The sequence below is a fragment of the Manis pentadactyla genome, chromosome 5, assembly GCF_030020395.1.
Source record: "Manis pentadactyla isolate mManPen7 chromosome 5, mManPen7.hap1, whole genome shotgun sequence".
Lineage (NCBI taxonomy): Eukaryota > Metazoa > Chordata > Mammalia > Pholidota > Manidae > Manis > Manis pentadactyla.
The window spans coordinates 32,819,122-32,840,010 of NC_080023.1; the positions used below are offsets into that span (position 1 = coordinate 32,819,122).

A 20,889-nucleotide genomic window follows, 5' to 3' on the forward strand; every position below is an offset into this window, starting at 1 on the left:
TGGCAATCACTCCTTAGATAAACCAGCCTCCAACGGTTGTCCTGTGAAGGTCTCACCCAACATACCAATCCACTTCACTTGGAGAAATTATATTTAGTCCTACAGCCCCTACTACTGCCTATACAATGATGCTCAGTATTAACAACTGTATTCCTGTGTAATATTGCCACTTGGAAACTTCTTCCTCAATTCTCAAAATCAGTTTTGAAATCCTGACAATATCTTCCAAAACACCTCCTTTCCAGTCTCATAGCTAATACTTCCTGAGTCTTTATAACATGAAATCTCCCTGGCAATCTGGGTACCACTCACTTAGCAAATAGCTATGTGCCAGGAATTGTTTCAGTACCTGGAATATTCTGGTGTAGAAAAGAGATCCTACCCTCATTAAGGTTACATTATAGAAGGAAAAAAGCATACTACCATCACACACAAAGTAAAGTATTAATATTATAAATACTATGAACAAAAACAGTGGAGCAGGGTAAAGGATGCCAAGATGGAGGTGACTGAGGACAACACAGGGTACAAGTAGGCTTCCACTGAAAATATAGACTATAGACCTGAAAGTAAGTTGCCACTCCAAAGGGAAAAGGCAGCTCCTACGAAAGGGAAGGACAACTTGAAGGCTTTAAGGTGGTACTCTTGAGGAACAAGGCGGTCAGTTCAGCCAATGTAGTCAGAAAGAGGAGATGAAACACACATTCTGGTTGCTGCTGAGAACAGCTGGGGGAGGAACAAAGGTGACCAGTTAAGTCTATTACACTATCCAGGCAAAACAGTTTCATTTTCTTCATTATGAGTAATTTCAAAACTCTGTAAGTAGTAACAGTATAATGAATACTCATCTTTCAGCTTTAACAAACATCAATTATAGGTTGATTAGTTTCACCCAGAACCTTCTCTGATGCCTACCCCAATTCCAATATTTCAAAGCAAACCCTGGATTTCTCATTTCATCCAGATTTCTTTAAAATACTTAATCATTATCATCATCAAACCAGATTAAAAAACCCAGTTCATTCATTTAAATCGAGATCTCATGATCCATTCATTCCAAATGGTTTTTCTCCCTTGGTTTTTTTTTTTGAAGTTCCACCAAATGAGATGGTAAGACCGAAGGAAGAGGTTTCAGGACAACCCAGTTGTCGAGTTGAAGATTCTAGTATGGTAGCATTATTTGAAGTTTGATACGTGGAATTAAGAGGTTATAGAAAAGACAATCATTTTTTTAAAATACCAAAAACTAAATATGGAGTAAATGGCTGAGATAAAGGACAAGATTGAGGACCTAGGACAGTAGCAGCCAAGTTTATCATGAACGCAAATTAACTGCATCTTCCAATTCTTACTAAGGTTCTATCATTTGTTCCACTTCTCAGCTGCTTTTTCATAGAAAGTTACTGGTAAACAAACTAAGTGACTGAGGTACACCTGCCTCACAGTATTCAAATCCATACCTCTGTAGAATTAGATACTTTCAGGACCTTCCCCAAAGTTCTACACCGAATAATGAACAGCCACACAGTACTGCCTATCACCAGTACCATATTCCTCTTACCTGAAATACTCTTCAAATTCCTTCAAATACCAGATTCAAGCCACTTCTCCCTTTTAGTCTTACTAGAAAAAACTCCTGTTCCTTGTTATTGTTCTTAGCACACTAAAATTTACTATTGTTTGCTCGCCAAATAGTTGGAAAGTTTAAGAAAAAGTCCCAAATCAATAAGGCTTTTATTATTTTTTAAAATACCACAAATAAGTCTAAGGAATCATCCGGCATCTTGCTGTTTCTGTAGCTGCACAACTGTAAAAGAAATGAAAATGTCTGTAAATCTCCATCAGTACCCCTGCACAGAGAAGTTCCACTCTAAATCATCTATAACATAAGGTTATCACTTACTAGTTCATACTAAGTGTTTCAAGTCCATCTCTTATTCTACCAAATTTACTGTTCCAGTATGCAACTTTTCATTTTCTGCCATTACAACTCCAGTTTGAGGCTCTTAGTAAATTAAGACCCCCAACTAAAGCAGCAATAAAACTTAATAGACACAAGAACCTACCTTAGATATTATTTATTCATCAGCCTGCTGAACTGTTCCTTTTTCAGAAACATAGATACCATCCAAAAATTTTCTGATATCCTTATTTTTAACTGTTGTGGCTTGCTGAATCAAAGCAGCTATAAGAGTAGGAAAAAAAAGTAATTACCTTATGAACCAAACCTATCTTAGTAAGTATTCTATTGTACGCTATATTTAAAACTTGCATTATCTTTAGGATATATTTTTAATTTCCACAATTAAAGAAGTTCACCAAATGAAAATTAAATTCCTATTTAATTCCTACGATTAAAGAAGTTCACAAAATGGACAAAATACCATGTATTCAAGTACACGATGCAAACTTTGTAGACATAATTAGGCAGAGTAAAACATACAAACCTGAATTTGATACAAGTTCAATATCATTTCCCTCAAGAATCAACTCATCTTTCTGGGCTTGAGATACTGAACAAGCAACACCTAAACGGAGAGATCATTTGCATAATGTCAACATAAAACCAGACCTTTATGAGAAATAATTCGCAAAATATTTAAATTAAGTAGCAATATATTCCATTTAAAATTTCACGTACAATGAACTTCTCTTTTGAGATTTTGGTTTTTACCGGATTCGACTTACCGGGCCAAAATTTTTATACTGTTGTTTGAATGAATCCATCTCAGAATCATCATAGATTTTCAGCGTTTTAATTAATGAATAGGAAAAATGGTATTCAGCTAGGGCAATTTAGCTGTACAAAGGTTTGTTATCAAGTCTTATTTCTAATGTATAATGTTTGGTAACCCTCAAAAATTTACTTTTTAATGTAAGAGTTCTCATTAAGTGTTGATAACTATAGCTATTACCATATATATTTTTGTGGAGCCATTAAATTAGCACTAAAAATCCCTTCTTGCCACTCCTCCCTGCCCTAATAAAATCAAAGAGCATCAAGAAGAGGACTAAACGTTAAATCATTCTAATGTTTCACTGCTTACTATGTATCAAGCATGAGCTACTTAAACTGTATTTCAGTTTTATCTCACTAATCATTAGATGTTCCCAATTTTACAGATAAGTAAAATAAACCACAGAGGTAATATGCCCCAAGGTCAATAGCAAGAGCTGAGATTTGAACCTAGGCAGAGTCTATGCTATTAACCACTATTCAAATGGTCTTTTTTTTTATGGGATTTCAGTTTGCAAAGCTAATTAAACACATACCCTACAAACTACTGCAATATGTAAGCCTTCAGGGATTGCAGTTGGCCTAGGTGATATAACACCTTAACTAGCACCATGAGTTATTCTAAGCATAATCAAAATGGGTAATTCTGAAATATATTGTTTTATTTATAGCCAACTTAAAACACCAGCCCTCCCAAGTATAAAGGAAATATTTCTGAACCTCATCTAAAGGTATGCACATACCTGGCCTCATTCGAACCCTGCGGATGTACTTTTCACCCAAGAAATTTCGGATTTCAACAAGAGAACCACTCTCCTGGATAACGACGTTGATGGGGAAGTGAGCATAGACAGACCTCATCTTGTAACGGAAGCCCTGTTAAGTCAATGAACTATTAGCAATGCTGAGAAATTTCTTAAAAATCCAGTTTTGAAATTTTGTAGAATGCTTGCATTGTAATTCAGAAATGAACTAGTCCTCACATAGCATTCATTGTCAAGGTTTTCTAACAACTGTCACCTGTATCAAGCCTCATAAAAATACTATACACAATCATGTTTCTGTGTTTCCTCACTGGACGGTAAAGCTCCGTAAGGAAGCATTTATTTTACTACTTCCTATGCCCACAGTACATAATAGTAGCTTCTTCTAATGGGTACCCCAACCCCCTTCACCTTGGGCATTAGATTAACATGAGTACTAAAGTATGCCAAATGTCAAGAATTGAGGCCACTAAGACAGGCCACCTGCCCTCAAGGAACTTAGCCTGGGAGCAAAGGTAAACTGGGGAAACATGACTGAATAGGTTTATAATGGCATTAAGTACAGCTGCCATTATCAGGTACACTCTAGAAGGGCTGAGTTTTAATGCAAAGAAAAATTTTTCAGCAAAAGCAGCAGCATGAACTTTAAGACTTTGAGAAGGGGATTTGGAAAGAGAAAGTGACAACAAATATGCCTTTAGAGAAATGGGAAGGGAGTTCGGCAATTATATCCACCTTTTTCTATCCCTAACAAAGAGCCCTGGTGGTAAGCAGCATACCAAAAAAATCAAAGCTACCCTATTTGCTACATTTCCTATAAAAAACGTGCTGAAAGTGTGAATCTTTTTTGTGTGAAAAAAACACCATCACTCTACTTAATCCTAAAGACCCAGGGATGCTCATTAAACACATTTGCTAATCACCTTTACCCAAGTTCTAGAGCCCAAGTATTTCATGAATTACATGAGTAATCTATTCTCTGCAAGAGGTATTTGCTGCCTACATCAAGTACAACTGAGAAACCTCCCCTTCCAAAACAAAGTAACCTGACCAATCTGCTTACCAGTGTAACACCCTTGATCATGTTCTGTACATGACTACAGATAGTGCGAACGGTAGCCAGTTCCTTTCTATTTCCCCACCATTTGTCAACCCGGAGCTGTAACAGAGCAAAAACTTTAGAAGACTCTTTACAGTATTAAGTAGGCTTGGTGGAAAACAGTCTATTTAGTCATATTATTTTAGCATTACCCTAATTAAAGCACATGATTTTCAACTGGAAAAATGCAACTATACACAAACCCTCCAAAATTAACAAGTATTTTTATTACTATGCATCAAGGGTACACATTTTCACAAAGGAATGATGACCCAGAAACACCAATTTCTGTACAAGTTGTGTCGAATTTCACTTCTGGAAAACTAAAATACTAGATTTAAGAGGCCTATAGCCCAGTCCTTAAACTTCTTACAAAACAATCACAAGGAAAATAAACTTAACCTGTAATAGACTAATACATGCCATTAACGATGAGGACTAGTACTGGGCTTTCTTCATAATCCACTGCACTCGGAATTTGGTTTTACAACTTCACTGAAACGGTTCACACACAAACTAGCTACAATTTTGAACACCAAACTTCAAGCTGAAACGCTCAACTTCAATTCCGTGATTTCAGAGCAACCAAATTGGACGCTATCAAATCACTATCTTCCGAACAAGTAACTGAGGTGTCAAATATATATCTCACCCTCTTCTTTTTCTTTCCAAGGAGACTGAGCTCTACATTGATGTGATTGAAGTCCCTTCGCAGGGTTCCTCTGGGGCCCTTCACAATAACTGTGCGTCCCTTCAGAGTGATGTCGACTAGGAGAGAACATATCCGTGAGGCTCGAAAACAAGATACAGAGCATGTAACAAAGACTTAAGTAAAATGCAAACACCAAGTCTCGTACCATTTTCTGGAATGTCGACAGTCTGGTTGCTGAGAATGGTCTTCATTCTGAAACACAAACACTTGCGGCTAAGTGAGAAAGGCGGCGAAGAGCCCGTTTGCGAACAAACTAACTCTGCACGGAGCTCCCCTCCCACCGGCGACCGACAGGCACAAACCCTGGGGTTACAAGAGGAGCGACACGGAGAGCGGACCCTGCCGCATCCCAGCCTGGAAATAGCTAGCTCCCCAAGCGCGTGTCCTGAGCCCAGCGAGCTAACGACCGCCGGCGCAACCCTTGGAGCTATCAAGGCGGCGCCATCCCGGCAAGGCTGAGGGGCGGGGTAGGCCTAAAAGCCCAAAACAGGGCTCCAACTCCAATGCCACCAAGCCCATACGGCGCTCGTCGTGCGGGGAAACACCCAGGATAAGGGGTCCGGACGCCAGACCCGCGCGCGAGCTTCCCCAGAGCCGATGGCTTCAGATTTCCAGTACCCACCAAATACACTGACACCCTCACCTTCCAGTTGATGCGGCAAAGAAAGAACGTCCTTCGTCATCACGTCCCTGAAGTGCGTAAGGGGCCTGCGTATGGCGTCATGAGCGCGCGACGCCACTAGGCTAAAGCAGCCAATCGCGGAGCAGCGCAAGTTCCACCGGGTTTTGGTGGTTCAGGTTCTCTGTTACAAACCGAGCGCCGATTTATTGATAAGTCTTTTCCTAATTATCAGCAATCCTTTACCCTGCTAGGGATAGAAAGAGTCTCTACGAAATGTCACTACGCTGTGGGGGCGCCGCCTGCACCATGGGGCGTCGGGTGAGCGGCGGGCGAGCAGGGTGGGGGGCCCCCATTCCTTCAGAGCTCTCAATAATATGGCCAGCACTTAGCAAAGCGTTTACTTCTAGCCACGCACTGTTCTAAAATATTCCTGTTGTATCGTGTTTAATTCTCCCAACTCTATGAAGTGGAGTCTCTTGGTATCGGCTTGTTTGTAGATTTCTCTGGCGGGCTCTGAGAGCTTTCAGAATGCTTATCAGAGTATCTCGTACCCTGTATTCGTTGGGAGTATTATAGGAACACTACAGTGATCCTCCCAAATTACTGATTTGTATTGGCCTCCTACTTTGTACTTAGACACCACTCTGGGCGATAAAAACTCGAACCTGTGCTCTGGACTTTAAAAGAGCGACCTGGACAAATGCAGTAGCAATCGTATAGCATTCTAACAAACACCCGTTTTACATTCGTTTCTTTGCGTTACATGTACTGACGCATTTATAGTGTGTTGGCTGTGTTGCACACATTTATGTTCAGATCTAGAATGTATATTGAGTAACTGCTATGTTCAGACACAGAATGTAACCTAGAAAATTTAAACATTTCCTTTCAGATCTCTGAAACCAACTGAGCATTACGTCCACGTTTTAATACGCTTATCCAAAGCCCACAGAAAAGAGATTTATTGCAAATTTCATTTTAAACATCATGACAAGTCCGGAACAGAAAATTCAAAGCTGTGGCATCTTCTCTAGTTCCTGAGGTTTAAACTTAACGACTTTTAGTAATTAAGTGGGTTCGTGAAAACGTGATATGTTAGCCAGTTCCAACGGTTTCCAAATATGTTCTAAATCTAGCAGTAAACGGTTAGCTCCCATTCTTCTTTACGTTTGATTTGTTCTTGAGTCATCTTTAATCTTAGATTCTAAGTAGTTTCTGAATCAGTTCTCTGGCATTGCCCTTCCTTATAGGTTTTAAAATAGGATAAAACTAAATGATTCCAAACCCCACTAAGTAAATGTCATAATGAGCTCTCTCTTTAGGCATTTGGAAGATACTTATGCAGCCCAGTCAGAGCAGTAAGTTCCTTGCCAGATAAAAAAAAGGAATTTTTACAAAATGGACCAGACCTTCAAGAATTTCTATCTGGTGATCTTGCAGACAAAAGCACCTGGGATGAATATAAAGGAAACTTAAAACGCCAGAAAGGAGAAAGGTAATTGAAATTTTGAGATAATGTTAATGTACATTCTTCATTGTGCATTATTTTCAGGTATTTCCAAGCTCTAGAGCATGTATTTAACCAGACTTGTTAAATTCAGCTAAAAATCATTAGAAAGAAGGGATAATAGACATAGATAGAAGGTGAATTGGTGGAATCCTTTTTTTTCCTTGTACCCTTTGACAGTTTTTCTTCAACCTTCCTAGGACTTAACTATCTTACATCACCATCTCCCATTTTCCATCCAGCATTAAATTTATTCAGAGCAAATGTTATCACCTTGTCAATACTCTATTAAGCCTTGATAAATTTTTCTTTGCTACTAGGTGTTGATGATCTAACTTGTTGCTTCTCCTGCTCAGTGTACAAATGGTCTGTGGATACCTTGCCTTATTTAAAAGAATCATGGGGGAATTTTGTGCAGAGGGCAAATTGTATTGGGAGATACTTTACCCAAAAAGTTCTAGATCACAAATTGGTGGAAGTCAGAAGGAACTTAAAGATTGTCTTCATTCTAAATTGTAGATTTTTTTCAATTTAGTAACCAAAATAAAATCTAGAATGTAGAGCATAAAGTACCCTTGTAGGATCTCTCCTTACTCTGAATAAATACAGAAATTTTTGTCAGTATTATTCATTGGGGAATGAGATGTTCAAATACATCCTTATTCTTTTATTAGGATGATGTTACTCTGTGCCTTTGCAAAAGGTAGACATGAGCATAATGCCCTGTTAGACACAATTATGGACGTTTCTAAAAGTGGTTTGAACAAGCCTAAATTTGATTCTCTGTTCTTACTCCTATGACAGAAATTATAAGTTAATTCAGGATTATGGAGAAAAAAAACCTTTTAACAAAGTAACTTCAAAGCTGTGTGATTATTTGGAAACATGTTTGCTAACAGATAGTTATGTTTGGGTCTCCTCAGATTAAGGTTACCTCCATGGCTAAAAACTGAGATTCCCACCGGGAAAAATTACAATAAACTGAAAAATACATTGCGGAATTTAAATCTCCACACAGTAAGTTGTAAAAGTGTTAAATATCCCTCTTAACCAAAAGGCAGAATGTTTCTAAATATTTGTAAATTAAAAATTAAAATATATGTCAATAACAGCAAGTGAATTAAAGTGTTTAGTGATATATTACTATTGGTAAGGGAAATATATTTAAAAATCATTTTCTCTGCAAAAGAAGCAAAAAGTTATTGTATTGTATTTTTTAACTTCTCATTTAATGGTACAAAAGTAGATTTTTTTTCCTGTAATTTAGAAAGTGAGGGGTTTTCGTTTGTTTTATATTACAAATTAAATACATGCTTATTGGAAAGTATATTAAATGTGAAATGTCATATATGCAATCCCAAATATTAACTATACCATTTTAAATGTTTAATATACATCCTTCCAGACATTTTTCTTTGTACATATATGTAGACATCCATATAGTTTATAATTTAAAAGTTAGATTCTAATATATGTATATTAGATAATATATATTATAATTGTTTATAAATTATATATATAGATCAGATTCTAATATATATATTATATAGATTGACATATATATATATATATCGTTTAGCAGTTTAATAGCATTTTTGGATGGTGGATTTCTTCATAAATATATTGTAAAGAATAGGCAGTGGCCATTGACTAAAAAGTCTGGTAATGAATTTGCCCAATTATAAATATTTTCAACCCAGTTGTACTCAGTTCCCTTTTCCTTGTAGGTGTGTGAGGAAGCTCGATGTCCCAATATTGGAGAGTGTTGGGGAGGTGGAGAATATGCCACTGCCACAGCCACAATCATGGTAAGGCCACCCAAACACTTAAGTTCTAGTGCAGAAACTGAAAGGAAATATTTTATGTCTTTCTCCTAAGAAGTACATTGTGACTCTCCAATCATATTTTTCATTACATACAAATTTATGAGAAATGTGGGAAAAAAACCTGACAGAATAGTCCAACCTGTTATGATCTCACCTTCCTCTGAATAATCTATTATTGAGTCTTCCATCTATCTGACAGTTAATCATGAGCTGCCTTGAGATATCTCTTGTATTAATGTTATTTATGATTACTTAACATTCCCCTCTCCCCTGCCCCCAACAACAAGCATTTATTTTTTTCTCTCATGGGTCTTTTGTTTGGCTGGGGTGCAGTTGATCTTGAATGGGCTAAGTTGGGCTCCAGGAAGTAGGTTGTACTCAGGTGTGCTCCAGAGCTTTATTCTCCTTGGGCCAGCAGCTCTGGTCCAATCAAGACATATTCTTATCATGGAGAATGGAAAGAACACAAAGAGAGCAAACCAACCATTCATGCACATTTGAGGCTTCTGCTTAGTTATGCCTGTTCTCATTCTGTTGGCCAAAGCAAATCACATGGTCAAACCAAACATGAGTGAGGTAGAGACCTAAGCTCCTCGCCACTGGGAGGACCCTGCAAGTACATGGCAAAGGGTGAGATGTATAATCCTAATACAGTGGAGTAAGAATTCAGATTGAAATGCAGTCTACCATATTTATCTGGAGGGCTTTGGAGATTGAGATATTGGGGTTAAATCTAAATGGTGTGAAACTGAGTTAGTACTTGTCTGGGAATATCTTAACTGTGATACCAGCAGGAGGCTATTTACACAAAGAACTGAGGATTTTTATGAGATTGATTTCCTTCTGGAATAATACAGAGCTGGCCAAAGAGCTTATCCAAGTTAGAAAAGCTCAGATCTTGAAAGGAGTGATTTTGAATACCCCATGATGGAAATTTCTGGTTTCATGCGTTGCCTGGCCCTGTTCTCCACTATTGACTATTAATGACTGGTTTCTGGGAAGACTTCACTGTATCAATAAAACTCTATGAGATGTTGGGGCCTAAGCACTGTTGCTGTGAATCCTAAGAGAATTAAACATAAAGAGGGAGAGGAGCTTTTCCCCATAAATCACAACCCCTTACTGTGGAGATTTGAAATCCCAGTAGCCCCAGAACATCTGCAGTGTCTGTGCTTGGCAGTAGGCAGGACATAGTGTGGTCTGTGGCAGTGGAAGCAATGTTCTGCGAAATCAGCTGTGCCCACAGGAAGCAAATTGTTAAATATTTTTGTGTCTTCTGTTTCATCTATTTAATAAGAAGGAGCTATGCCTTCTATTAAACCCAACAGACCTGCACATAAATATGTTAACTGAATGTTTTATGAACATTATGTTAACTGAAAGTTTCTCTTGAAATGATTTTTATTAATATTAAGTAGACACACAAGAGTCTTTATAAGGTATGTGTAAGTTATAAAGAATAACAGTATAACAGATTCCCTGACACTCACCTCCAGTTTGAGAGTAGAGCATTAGCATTATCTTTGACCCCCCGTCCATCCTTTCCTGATTCCATCCACTTTCTTTTTCCTTAACACTATTCTTAATTCTGAGCTTCTCATTTCATTTTCTTTCTGGTTTTACCATATGTATTTGTATTCCTTAACTACATATTGTTTTGCTTTCAAAATTTCAAATTTCTTGTAAATCAAATCAAACTGTATTCATTTTTTGCAACTTGCTTTATTCTCTCAACATTATTTTCCTGAAGGTCATCTAAGTTCTATTATCTCCTAGTTGATGGGTGACACATGTACAAGAGGTTGCAGATTTTGTTCTGTTAAGACTGCAAGAAATCCACCTCCACTGGATGCCAGTGAGCCCTACAACACTGCAAAGGCAATTGCAGAGTGGGGTCTGGATTATGTTGTCCTGACATCCGTCGATCGAGATGGTAAGTGTGTCGTCGTTACCTCTTCCAGAAATTGGCTCTTACTAAATTATGACATCATTCTGAGCACTGGATTCTTTTGTTTCTAGATATGCCTGATGGAGGAGCTGAACACTTTGCAAAGACCGTATCATATTTAAAGGAAAGGTACTTGTTTTTGCATTTGCTTTGTAATTTAAGAACTTTTTTTTTAACCCATATGAACTCAGTTTATTTAAGGTCTTTACCTGAAAGCTGTGGTTATTAAGCTTTTGTGAGGTTATAAACCCTTCTGATAATCTGCTGGGATTTATGTGGTCTTTTCTCTAGAAAAAGCATATTCAAACATACAGATAGACAGTCACAGAAAATTTTAGGGATTCAGCAGCATGAATTTATCATCGAATTTTAGTCCAGAAAACCCCTTTGAGTAAATTGTAAAAGAAGTATAAAACTGCAGTCTGCCTAGCACTGATTTTGAATAAATCGTCTACAAGTAGTTAGGAAGAGTTAAGCTCCCACATTGTTGAAATATGTAAGTCTTGATATAAATTTATCCAAATTCATATGCCCTGGGAATTTTATACATCCACATATTTATTAATATTTTAATCCCATCTGTTTAAAAAGCCTTAAAACTTATTTCCTACAATTTAGCACTTAAAACACTTAGGAATTGTTTTTTCAATGATTCCCCCCAATATGTTCAGTTTTTTTAATATATATATATATAGTTTACTTTAAAAAATTATCTTTGAAACCCACTAAATGGGTTCACAAAACTACTAATGTATTGCAACTTGAAGGTAAAAAAAGTGAGTTACAGGATGTGTTCTTTCAGCCTCCCATGTCTATGAGAGGATGGGTTTGTGGTCCTTTCTACATCTGTTTTTTCAGGAAACAGCTCCAGAAACTTTGCCATTGGGTTTATGAAAAAAATTTATCAGCTGTGCCAGTCATTTCTACTGTTGTCAAAGGAACAGCTCTATGGCCCAGTTCACATTTTAATGCTTGAATGCATAGATATAGCCAGAATATAAATAAGATTAGTGTTTAGCTTGTATTTCATTTGAACAGAGCTCATGAGTCAGCACCTCTGAAAATAATTTTTAAAACCCATAGCACTTGTGAAATATTTGTTAAGAGGAAGGGAGGAGGGTACCATTTGATGAAAGAAATTAAAATTAAAACAAATAATATTTGGCATTCACATAAGAAATGCCTTAGTTTACTTTCCAAGAAATATTATTTTATGCTTAACGTTTTAATATTTGTATTTTGATTCCTTTAAACAACTTTATTTTTTTAATACCTATTCAATAAAATATAAGTCTGTATAGTCTCAAAATTCATTCTGATCATTATTTACATACAGATTTGTTTTAACCACTGTGTGCATATTCTTTGGTGTTCCAGTTTCTTTTGTTTTCATAAAACAATTCATATATGATCATTTGTATGTTCATGCTTTTCTTGGAAGGTTGTAGAGATTACTGTGTTGAACCTGATACTGAATGTGTACTGGTAATTTCTGTTGTGAGTAACAGTTGTGTCAGTTCTTTTCCTCAGTTTGAAACGTACCTTTTTTCTCCCTAGGAATCCAAAAATTCTTGTGGAATGTCTCACCCCTGACTTCCGAGGAGATCTTAAAGCAATAGAAAAAGTTGCTCTGTCAGGATTAGATGTGTATGCACATAATGTAGAAACGGTTCCAGAATTACAGAGGTGATTACATGTACAGAATGATGTTGGGACATTTAAAGGGTCAGAATCTGCTGTTATTTCTCACTCTTTTCAGGGGAGAATTTTGTAATTGACTTTTACAAAGTAATTTTCTTTTTTAAATAAAAACGTATATTACAGGAAAACCAGAATATGTAGCCAACAGAAAAAGCATAATATCACCCATAATATTTCCACCCAGTAATTTCAATTATTATCTAATATAAATACCTAGGTATGTATATTTATATATTTAAATGTCTGCATATTGTGTGTTGTTACAAACACATATAATGAGCATGTTTTTTTCCCCTTTTTAATAGTATGTTGCAAGTGCTGATGAGTTATTTTTCTCAAAACAATTTTCAGAAAGAAAAATAATTGCACAAGAGCATTTGCTTTGATTATAATTCTTTTCAAAAGACCTTTAAAAATACATTTGGTGCTAATATATGCAATAAATAATGCATAAAAAATATATCATTCAGATATATTGTACATTTCTTTTAAAAAAGTAGATACTATGCTTTCTTACTCTTCCTAATGATGTTAGTCATTGGAATATTTACATATTGTTATTCCACATCAGCAACCATGTTTATATTCAGAAAAATGAAAATACTTGGCAATGATTTTGTTAGCTTCTATACATTCTGTGTCATAGAACTTGAAAAGGCAGGGTAAACAATAACAGCATTTTCACTAAATCCTAAGCTTTAGGGATGGTAACAAATTCAGCAGAGAAAGACTTTTCAAAAAGTAATTACTTGCTGTATGGCTAGTTTTGTAGTTATTTTTGGTTTCCTCTAAAATTGGTTTCCTCTCCCCTCTGTCAACTGGTCTCCGACTAAAAAAAAAACAGCAGCTGCAGCAAATAATTACACAAGATAAAGGTGCGGTAGAATTCAAATAAGCATGGGTTTAACATCAGCAACTTTCTGTCCTTCGGGCCTTGTAGCCAAGTACGTCATGGTGGTTTGGCTGCTGTTGAAGTCAAGCACACAGTTTGTTCCAAACCTGTCATAGCTCATGATACCACCACCAGTGGGTGCCAATTTCCCTGGTTTCGGTTAAGAAACATTATCCTTTCCAGTGAAAATTCCAGAATAGTGCATTTTTTTACCTAAGACATGGCAGTGTTTTGTACACACCAGCAGAGGGCACCTTAGTCTTTAGAAAAGAAATGAACATAAAAGTTTCAGACCTCTGAAATATGGGTTCAGATTAAAGAGTTTTTCCTTTGTTCAGTATGAAATTTTCTTACTTCCCCTCTTTCCCTTCCCTCTTGACTACCCCTTACAATCACTCATTCTCAGCTTAAGAATTCTGGTTCCTCAGTGAGTAAATTCATAAACTGAATTACATCCATTCTAGTTTTCCTTGTCCCAGGCTCGAAAGGCCTTAGAAGTAGACAGAGCTTGAGGGCCCAGTAAAGCCTTATTTTCTTTCCAAAAGTAGCAGTTAGACATTTGTGCACAAGTGCTAATGATTGAAGTGTATGATGTGGCTTAAGGTCCAGAACGCACTCTGATCTTTCAGGTTGCTTGCGTGACTCTGTACTTAGTTGAGCTTGCGGATATTCTTACTGACAACAGCCCTGTTGTTTTTAAGGAAAGTTCGTGATCCCCGGGCCAATTTCAACCAGTCTCTACGCGTACTGAAATACGCCAAGGAGGTTCAGCCCAATACTATTTCTAAAACATCTATAATGTTGGGTTTAGGTGAGAATGATGAGCAAATATATGCAACAATGAAAGGTAAAGAGATTAAAAAACGAAAACTTTTCCATTTAATTTGAGTAATAAGAGGAACCCTATTTTGAAAGCCCTGTTACTCTTCCTCCATAGTGTCAGTAAGTGCCAGTAAGAACAAAGTACGATTGATAGTTATAAACAGCAGCATAAAAAGGACAGGATGTATGTTTTCTTGGAACTTTATGGAATGATATAAAGGAAGCTCAGGATATGAAATTTATATCCCATTTTATTCCCTTCCCTTTCATCAAGTGAAAACATGATTTTGTCCACTCTTATTCAGTCATTGGACAGTTTTGAGAGCCAACTAGGTACCAGGAGCTCTGGCAGGCCCTGATAATTCAAAGATAAAGTCAGACGCAGCCAGGTCTTTTGAGGAAGAGCTTACTTGTAGCATTGTCGTGTAACATGATACGCTTTGGACCTTGCTTTCCATTAGTCCCAGAAGCCCATTTGCTTTGTGATTCTTGGGCTTTGAATTTTTCTTAATATAAAAGCTTATTTTACTTAAGGGTCCTTGGCCTGCTTGCAGTTCCTTATTGTTTTAAAGAATAACAAGTCCAAATAGTAATTAAAAGTTGCTCTTTGCCACAATGCATCCATTTTTACTAGAAAAATTCTGATATGGCAAATCGCTTCTAGAATATATCTTGAATATTTAGTAAAAGCTTACTACACTGTGTCTGGTCTATAATACAGATGTTTTCAGGTTTTTCACATACTGTTCCTTCAGCTTTTCTAACAGACTCCTGCTCTGAACACCCTCCACCCCTATTTTAGCATTTATTCTATAATACTAGAGTGATTTGACCTTATATCTATTAGCCCCTCATGACTATCTTAACTTTCTCCATGTTTTCAGTCTTTACCATATTCCCTGGCACTCTTGAATGCATAGATTCAGTCTTATTCCCCAACATCAGGATTATAGACCAATGTGAAGTCACACTGTTCAGAAGTAAAATTATGCTCTGGAAAATTATATTTAAATACACCATTTTAGCATCAGAAAAATGTCTGCTAATGTAATATGTCCTTTTTCTATAGCCCTTCGAGAGGCAGATGTAGACTGTTTGACTTTAGGACAATATATGCAGCCCACAAAGCGCCACCTTAAGGTATAACTGTCTTGAACTGCCAAATGTTTGTTGGTGATTTGAATTAAATCTTTATTGTCCATGGGTAAAATTAAGAAGCTGCTGGCTTTTTAGTGTGATGTTCCACATATATTTGCAAGTCCCAGTTTCTGTTGTATCATCTGCATAAAGCAGCTTTTTTGCTGCCCCCCAAATTGTACAACATGAGTGAATGTACAAAAAAAGAATTTAAAAGTTGGGGAATTGCATTCATTCATACTTGGTGATCTTGTGATTTGTTTTAGAGTCATACGAGAGCCAGAGGTGAAATAAGAAAGAAAAGTCAGTTTTCCTGTTTCTGTATTGGACATTCATTCATCTAAGAAATTTTTGTTGAGTGTGACCATGTGCCTGACACAATGCTAAGCAAAAGATACAAGATGAGTAAGGCACAGTCTTATCCTCAAGAATCTAATTCTTGATTATACCTAGTCAGTCAGTGAAGAAATAAATATAGTTATATGATCTCTATAGGTAATTTCACATTCGTTCTTTGTCTTTTGGAATAGCTAATACAGTACAAAATTGACATAGCTTTCCCTCCTCTCTAATTCCTGGTGATCTGATAGTTTGTCCAGTCAGTAACCAGTGGACAGGGAGTCAGTGAGGGAGAAGAGGAAAGCCTGGGACACCTGAATAAATTATGAAGTGAAAACCATCCTGAATACATGGGCATAGATTTTCTGTAGAATCAAAATGATTTAGGGCAATTCTAGAATTTATCAGAAATAATATCTTTAAATCTAGGTTGAAGAATACATTACTCCTGAAAAGTTCAAATACTGGGAAAAAGTAGGAAATGAACTTGGGTTCCATTATACTGCAAGTGGCCCTCTGGTGCGTTCTTCATATAAAGCAGGTAAGTTAGACTGCAGGGGGTGCTTTTATTTAGACCATAACTTTCCACATAAAATTATAATAGCTCTGGTTGTCTTTTGTGGGGAAAAAATATGTTTTTTTCTGGAACATCCTTAGGAGCTCTGCTCCATAGGGGTCATATTAAAGAAAAATTTCTCTGAAACCTGGTTTGTCCCCTAATCTACCCCCCTCTTCCTTATAGTTCAGCTACTATGGTGAAAGTGGAAGTAATCAGTTTATTCTTTGTATGGATTCAATAGTAGGTTATTCAGAAATGACAAATACCAGTCAAGTATATAACACGGTTTTCCAAAAAATGTGTATTCATTTGATAATGATGGTAGCTGCCATCTCCACACTCCCAATTTCAGATCAGTTTAAATTCTGAAAAGTATCTATTTGATAGCATTGCTGCTTACATCATTAATATATTTTTGTTTTTCTTCCCAGAGGCAACAAAATTTTCCCTATAGAAATTTTTAGTGCTTTTATTAGCTACAATCCAGTTTTTCACCTTTTTAATTTTATCTCTCATTTTGATCAGTGGTTTGAGCTGACTTAAGAAAATAAAAGCCTTTCCAAGGGATAAAAAGTCATGAGGTCTATGAGAACATATCTGAAGGCTGAGTTTAATCCAGATAATGTTTATGATGTATTCCTTGTTGGTTGGAGTTAACAATTATTGTTTGAAGAATAAACAGCTAGTTATTTCTAAACTATGCTATTACTATTAATGGTTTTCTAAATGACTGTGTTTTATAGGGGTCTAAATCATAGATATGTTTAAATTAGGCATAAATTCTATTTGTAAAAATTACTGTTCAAGTATTAGTAATATCAGTATGTTCCTACAAAGAAATTCAAGACATTTTAATGAACTAACAACAGCTTAGGTTATAAAACCCAAGAATTTGATTCAGCACTGACTGATATTTGGAAGCCAGTAATTATAAGTGATTTATTCTTTTTCAAGCAGTGTTGTCAGCTGGCTAAAAACGTAAAAGGATAAAACCAACGTCCGCTTTCAGAGTGGTTAGAGCAGAGTAAAATGATTTCAAAGACGTTTTAATTTTGTCCAGTTTTCTTGTTATTTTTGAAGGAAAATGGCTAACATGTATAAGGAAATTATGAACTTTTTATTGCTTTTAAAGTCACATAAAAGATTGAATTCCGGTATGTAGAGCATTAGACTCAGATGGTGGCCTAGGGTCTGAGAGTGTGGGCTCTACTTCTGCCGCATGTACGTGAGGTGTGGAGCACATGGGCTACTCTATTATTTTGTTGGGTTATGAGCCTGGGGACTCTTGGTGACTATATACAGATATGGTCATCACAATTCTACTTGTATTTTAAGACAACAAAGAGAAGTTAATCAGACACCTCATAAAATCAGGCCTGTGGTGCTGAGCTCTACTAATATGCATTGTGTCGTGCTGTAACAGTGATAGCGTCAATGGGCCCCTAATGACCTGAAAAATGAATGTTCCCTTTCTAAGCAGCTAACTTAATGCAGAGGCACAACTGAGGGGGTGGAGGAAAAGCCCCTTATAAATGAAGAGCACTTGCTTCCCTAGAGGCGAATAAACTAAAGGGATTCCATCAGATGACTCTGCTCAACTGCACTGAGGTCCGTTTTATAAACATCAGATCCAGGCTAATAATGTAGCAGAACTGCTCTCCGAAATGAATTGTGCCAGCAGCAATACTTTTTCAGTGATGAGGAGTAGATAGTGCACAGAAAGTGAAATAAATGTAGGGAAGTAGACCCATAGATAGAATAGTGTCACTGTTTATAATATTAAGTTAATTGAATAATGAAGACTGTAGTGATAAAAATTTTTTTTAAAGAATGACTAATCAGTATTCAGGGAGAAAGAGCCAAAGTTATAGGGGATATAGGAAGGTAGAAAATTACTGTCTTTGAGATTTGAGAAGAGAGAAATGACAATAAATAGAAATCTTCTTTGAAAGGGAAACACTGAAGTATAATTATGAAATTTAAGTTTATATTAATGTTTTTCACTCTTTCTAAATAGGTGAATTTTTCCTGAAAAATCTGGTGGCTAAAAGAAAAACAAAAGCCCTCTAAAATTTAACAAGACCTTCAAGATCACAGGAATTTTAAATACTTGATTCAAGTTGGTGATAGTGGTGGTACCAGAATGGGTAGACTTCAGCGGACATACCCCAGTCTTTTTGTTTTAAGGAAAATGTCAATAAGCTATGCCTATTTATTTAGTGATTCACTTGTCATTTAGCATGTCTTATTTATCCCAATAAACAATTTATTGATGTGATATAGTCATAAAATATACTTGTAAGAGTTTACTGTTAACAGTATAATTTAAAAACACATTAAAAATTTCCAGAAAATCTTTCAAGTGTCTGTTACCTGTTCATCATCACCACAGTTCAATTCTGAAAAATGATGTAATATAATGAAACAGCCAATGTAAACTGAGGCTGTGATCAATTTATCTATAATTAACATATGCCCTTTGCATAATAGGATAACATCATTGGAAAAATTTAGAAAGGCTTAAGAGATTGAATGTTGATTCCTTACATTGGTATGATTGCTTCAGACCTGCAAGATAGTTTTATATTGGTTATTCAGGTGTCTAGGAAACCAAGACCATGATGTTATCTAAGACCAGGAAATACAACCTAAGAATAACAATATTAGCCCTCATTTTATTAGTTGGCTACATTCACATGCACCATCCCATTTAATCCTTTTATTCCTCATACCACTCTTGGTGAGGTGGTTGTACTATATGATAGAAATAATCTGAAGAAAGATTTTCTTTCCTAAGTACTGGCACTCATTAATCTTTGGACTCTGAATCCTTTTTATTCTACTATGTCCCACGAAGGAAGTTTTTAGATGGCTATGCTGTAAGCTATGTAATGTGGATATCCAATTCTGTTTTAAAGTTTTAAGCGAACTAATGTTTTTTATAAAAGTAATGCATAACTCTGAAAATTAGTTACTTTAATTCAGGGGACCGATATACTTTGACTTACTTTCTTTATACATCCTATTAAATTTTCCTCTAAAACCCATCAACTTTAAACATCTCAGGCAACCATCCTTCTTAACATCTTACTTCACAGGAAAAATGGCTTACTTTTCTTCAGACTCTGATTTTGTGTTATAATCTGGAGGTTTCCTAATTTTGCACAGTTAGGCCAATTCGTAATAAAACATTTAGCAGAAGTATGATTTTGTCAAATGAAATTTTCATGGAATGCCAGTGTAAAATAAATAGCATCTAATTAGCACAAATGCATGATAAAATTTCAGATTGTAACAACTATATAAAAATAGTGAATGATGGAAAATGACGGTGAGGGAGATAAGACACAGGCCTCCTCCCAAAACCACATATAACACAAAAATATACTTAATACAACTAATCCTGAAAGAGCAACAGGGAAGAAGGCTGCCCCAGACTGCATACACCTGGAGAAGAGAACAGACCTCATGAAATGGTAACATACCAAACCCATGATCCGGTGGGACCCAAGCTCTTCCTCCGCCCAGTCCACCAGTGGGAAGAAGAGAAATGGAGCGGGGAGGGGGTGGAGGCCTACGGAACACCAAGCCCTGGACATCTGCTCTGGGAGCATGAGCCTACACTGCAAGTGCTCTGGAGATTAGTGGGGTTGGAAAGCTGAGACAGCCAGAACACTTGAAGACACTGAGATTTCAGCCTCTTGTGGAAATCAGGGATCCACATCCGGCTGCTCTGGGACAACAAAAAGGTGGGCAGTCTGAGAGACTTCCTAACAGTGAGAGGACTGCTAAAGGGGCAAGGATTGTACAGAGCTTGTTGCTCAGGAAAAGGGACAGACAAACTTGTCAGGGTATGCTTTGCCCAGTATGTTTGGGAACTTTCAGGAACTTCAGGCACTCCATCCCCTTGGCAGGCAACATAGCTCTGAGGCACCGCACTGTGATACACAGCCTGATGGGCCTTCCTCCTGGTGGGGTGGTACAGATTGCAAAACAGCAGCCCTTGCCCTGGAATCAGGCCAGCCAGAAGGAGGCCCCGCTTACAGGAGATACAAACGCAAAGAATAGAGGCTTACACCTGTGCACTCAGCCCACTGGTTCTGTCAGTGGAGACAGGCATAGCAACAGGGAAGCAGGAAACAGCTTTTTCCTCTCCCCAGGCAAAAGCTCTGCTCCCCTGTGACCCTCAACATCACTCCAGGGGCTGAATAGCTCCAGAGAGTA

The 20,889-nt window shown here is 36.9% G+C and overlaps 2 protein-coding genes across 4 annotated transcripts; one reads left to right on the forward strand and one right to left on the reverse strand.

Moving 5' to 3' along the window:
* Positions 1-1,715: 1,715 nt before the first annotated feature.
* Positions 1,716-5,504, reverse strand: RPL9 (ribosomal protein L9). 2 transcript variants are annotated; one of them, XM_036908500.2, is made up of 7 exons: positions 5,458-5,504; positions 5,253-5,368; positions 4,565-4,660; positions 3,481-3,613; positions 2,448-2,528; positions 2,067-2,185; positions 1,716-1,807 (listed from the first exon to the last, which is right to left on the reverse strand). In XM_036908500.2, exons 1-6 carry the CDS (start codon positions 5,501-5,503, stop codon positions 2,079-2,081), a joined length of 579 nt encoding a protein of 192 aa, XP_036764395.1. In that variant the 5' UTR covers position 5,504; the 3' UTR covers positions 1,716-1,807; positions 2,067-2,078. The 2 variants fall into 2 exon arrangements, with proteins under 2 accessions (XP_036764395.1, XP_057358143.1); XM_057502160.1 differs by lacking the exon at positions 4,565-4,660.
* A 562-nt stretch (positions 5,505-6,066) lies between these two features.
* On the forward strand, positions 6,067-19,020 carry LIAS (lipoic acid synthetase). 2 transcript variants are annotated; one of them, XM_036908497.2, is made up of 11 exons: positions 6,067-6,252; positions 7,257-7,429; positions 8,365-8,458; positions 9,169-9,249; positions 11,044-11,200; positions 11,287-11,344; positions 12,773-12,901; positions 14,510-14,655; positions 15,700-15,770; positions 16,536-16,647; positions 18,683-19,020. In XM_036908497.2, the coding sequence occupies exons 1-11, from the start codon at positions 6,208-6,210 to the stop codon at positions 18,733-18,735; spliced, it is 1,119 nt and encodes a 372-aa protein (XP_036764392.1). In that variant the 5' UTR covers positions 6,067-6,207; the 3' UTR covers positions 18,736-19,020. The 2 variants fall into 2 exon arrangements, with proteins under 2 accessions (XP_036764392.1, XP_036764393.1); XM_036908498.2 differs by lacking the exons at positions 8,365-8,458; positions 11,044-11,200; positions 11,287-11,344.
* Positions 19,021-20,889: the final 1,869 nt, after the last annotated feature.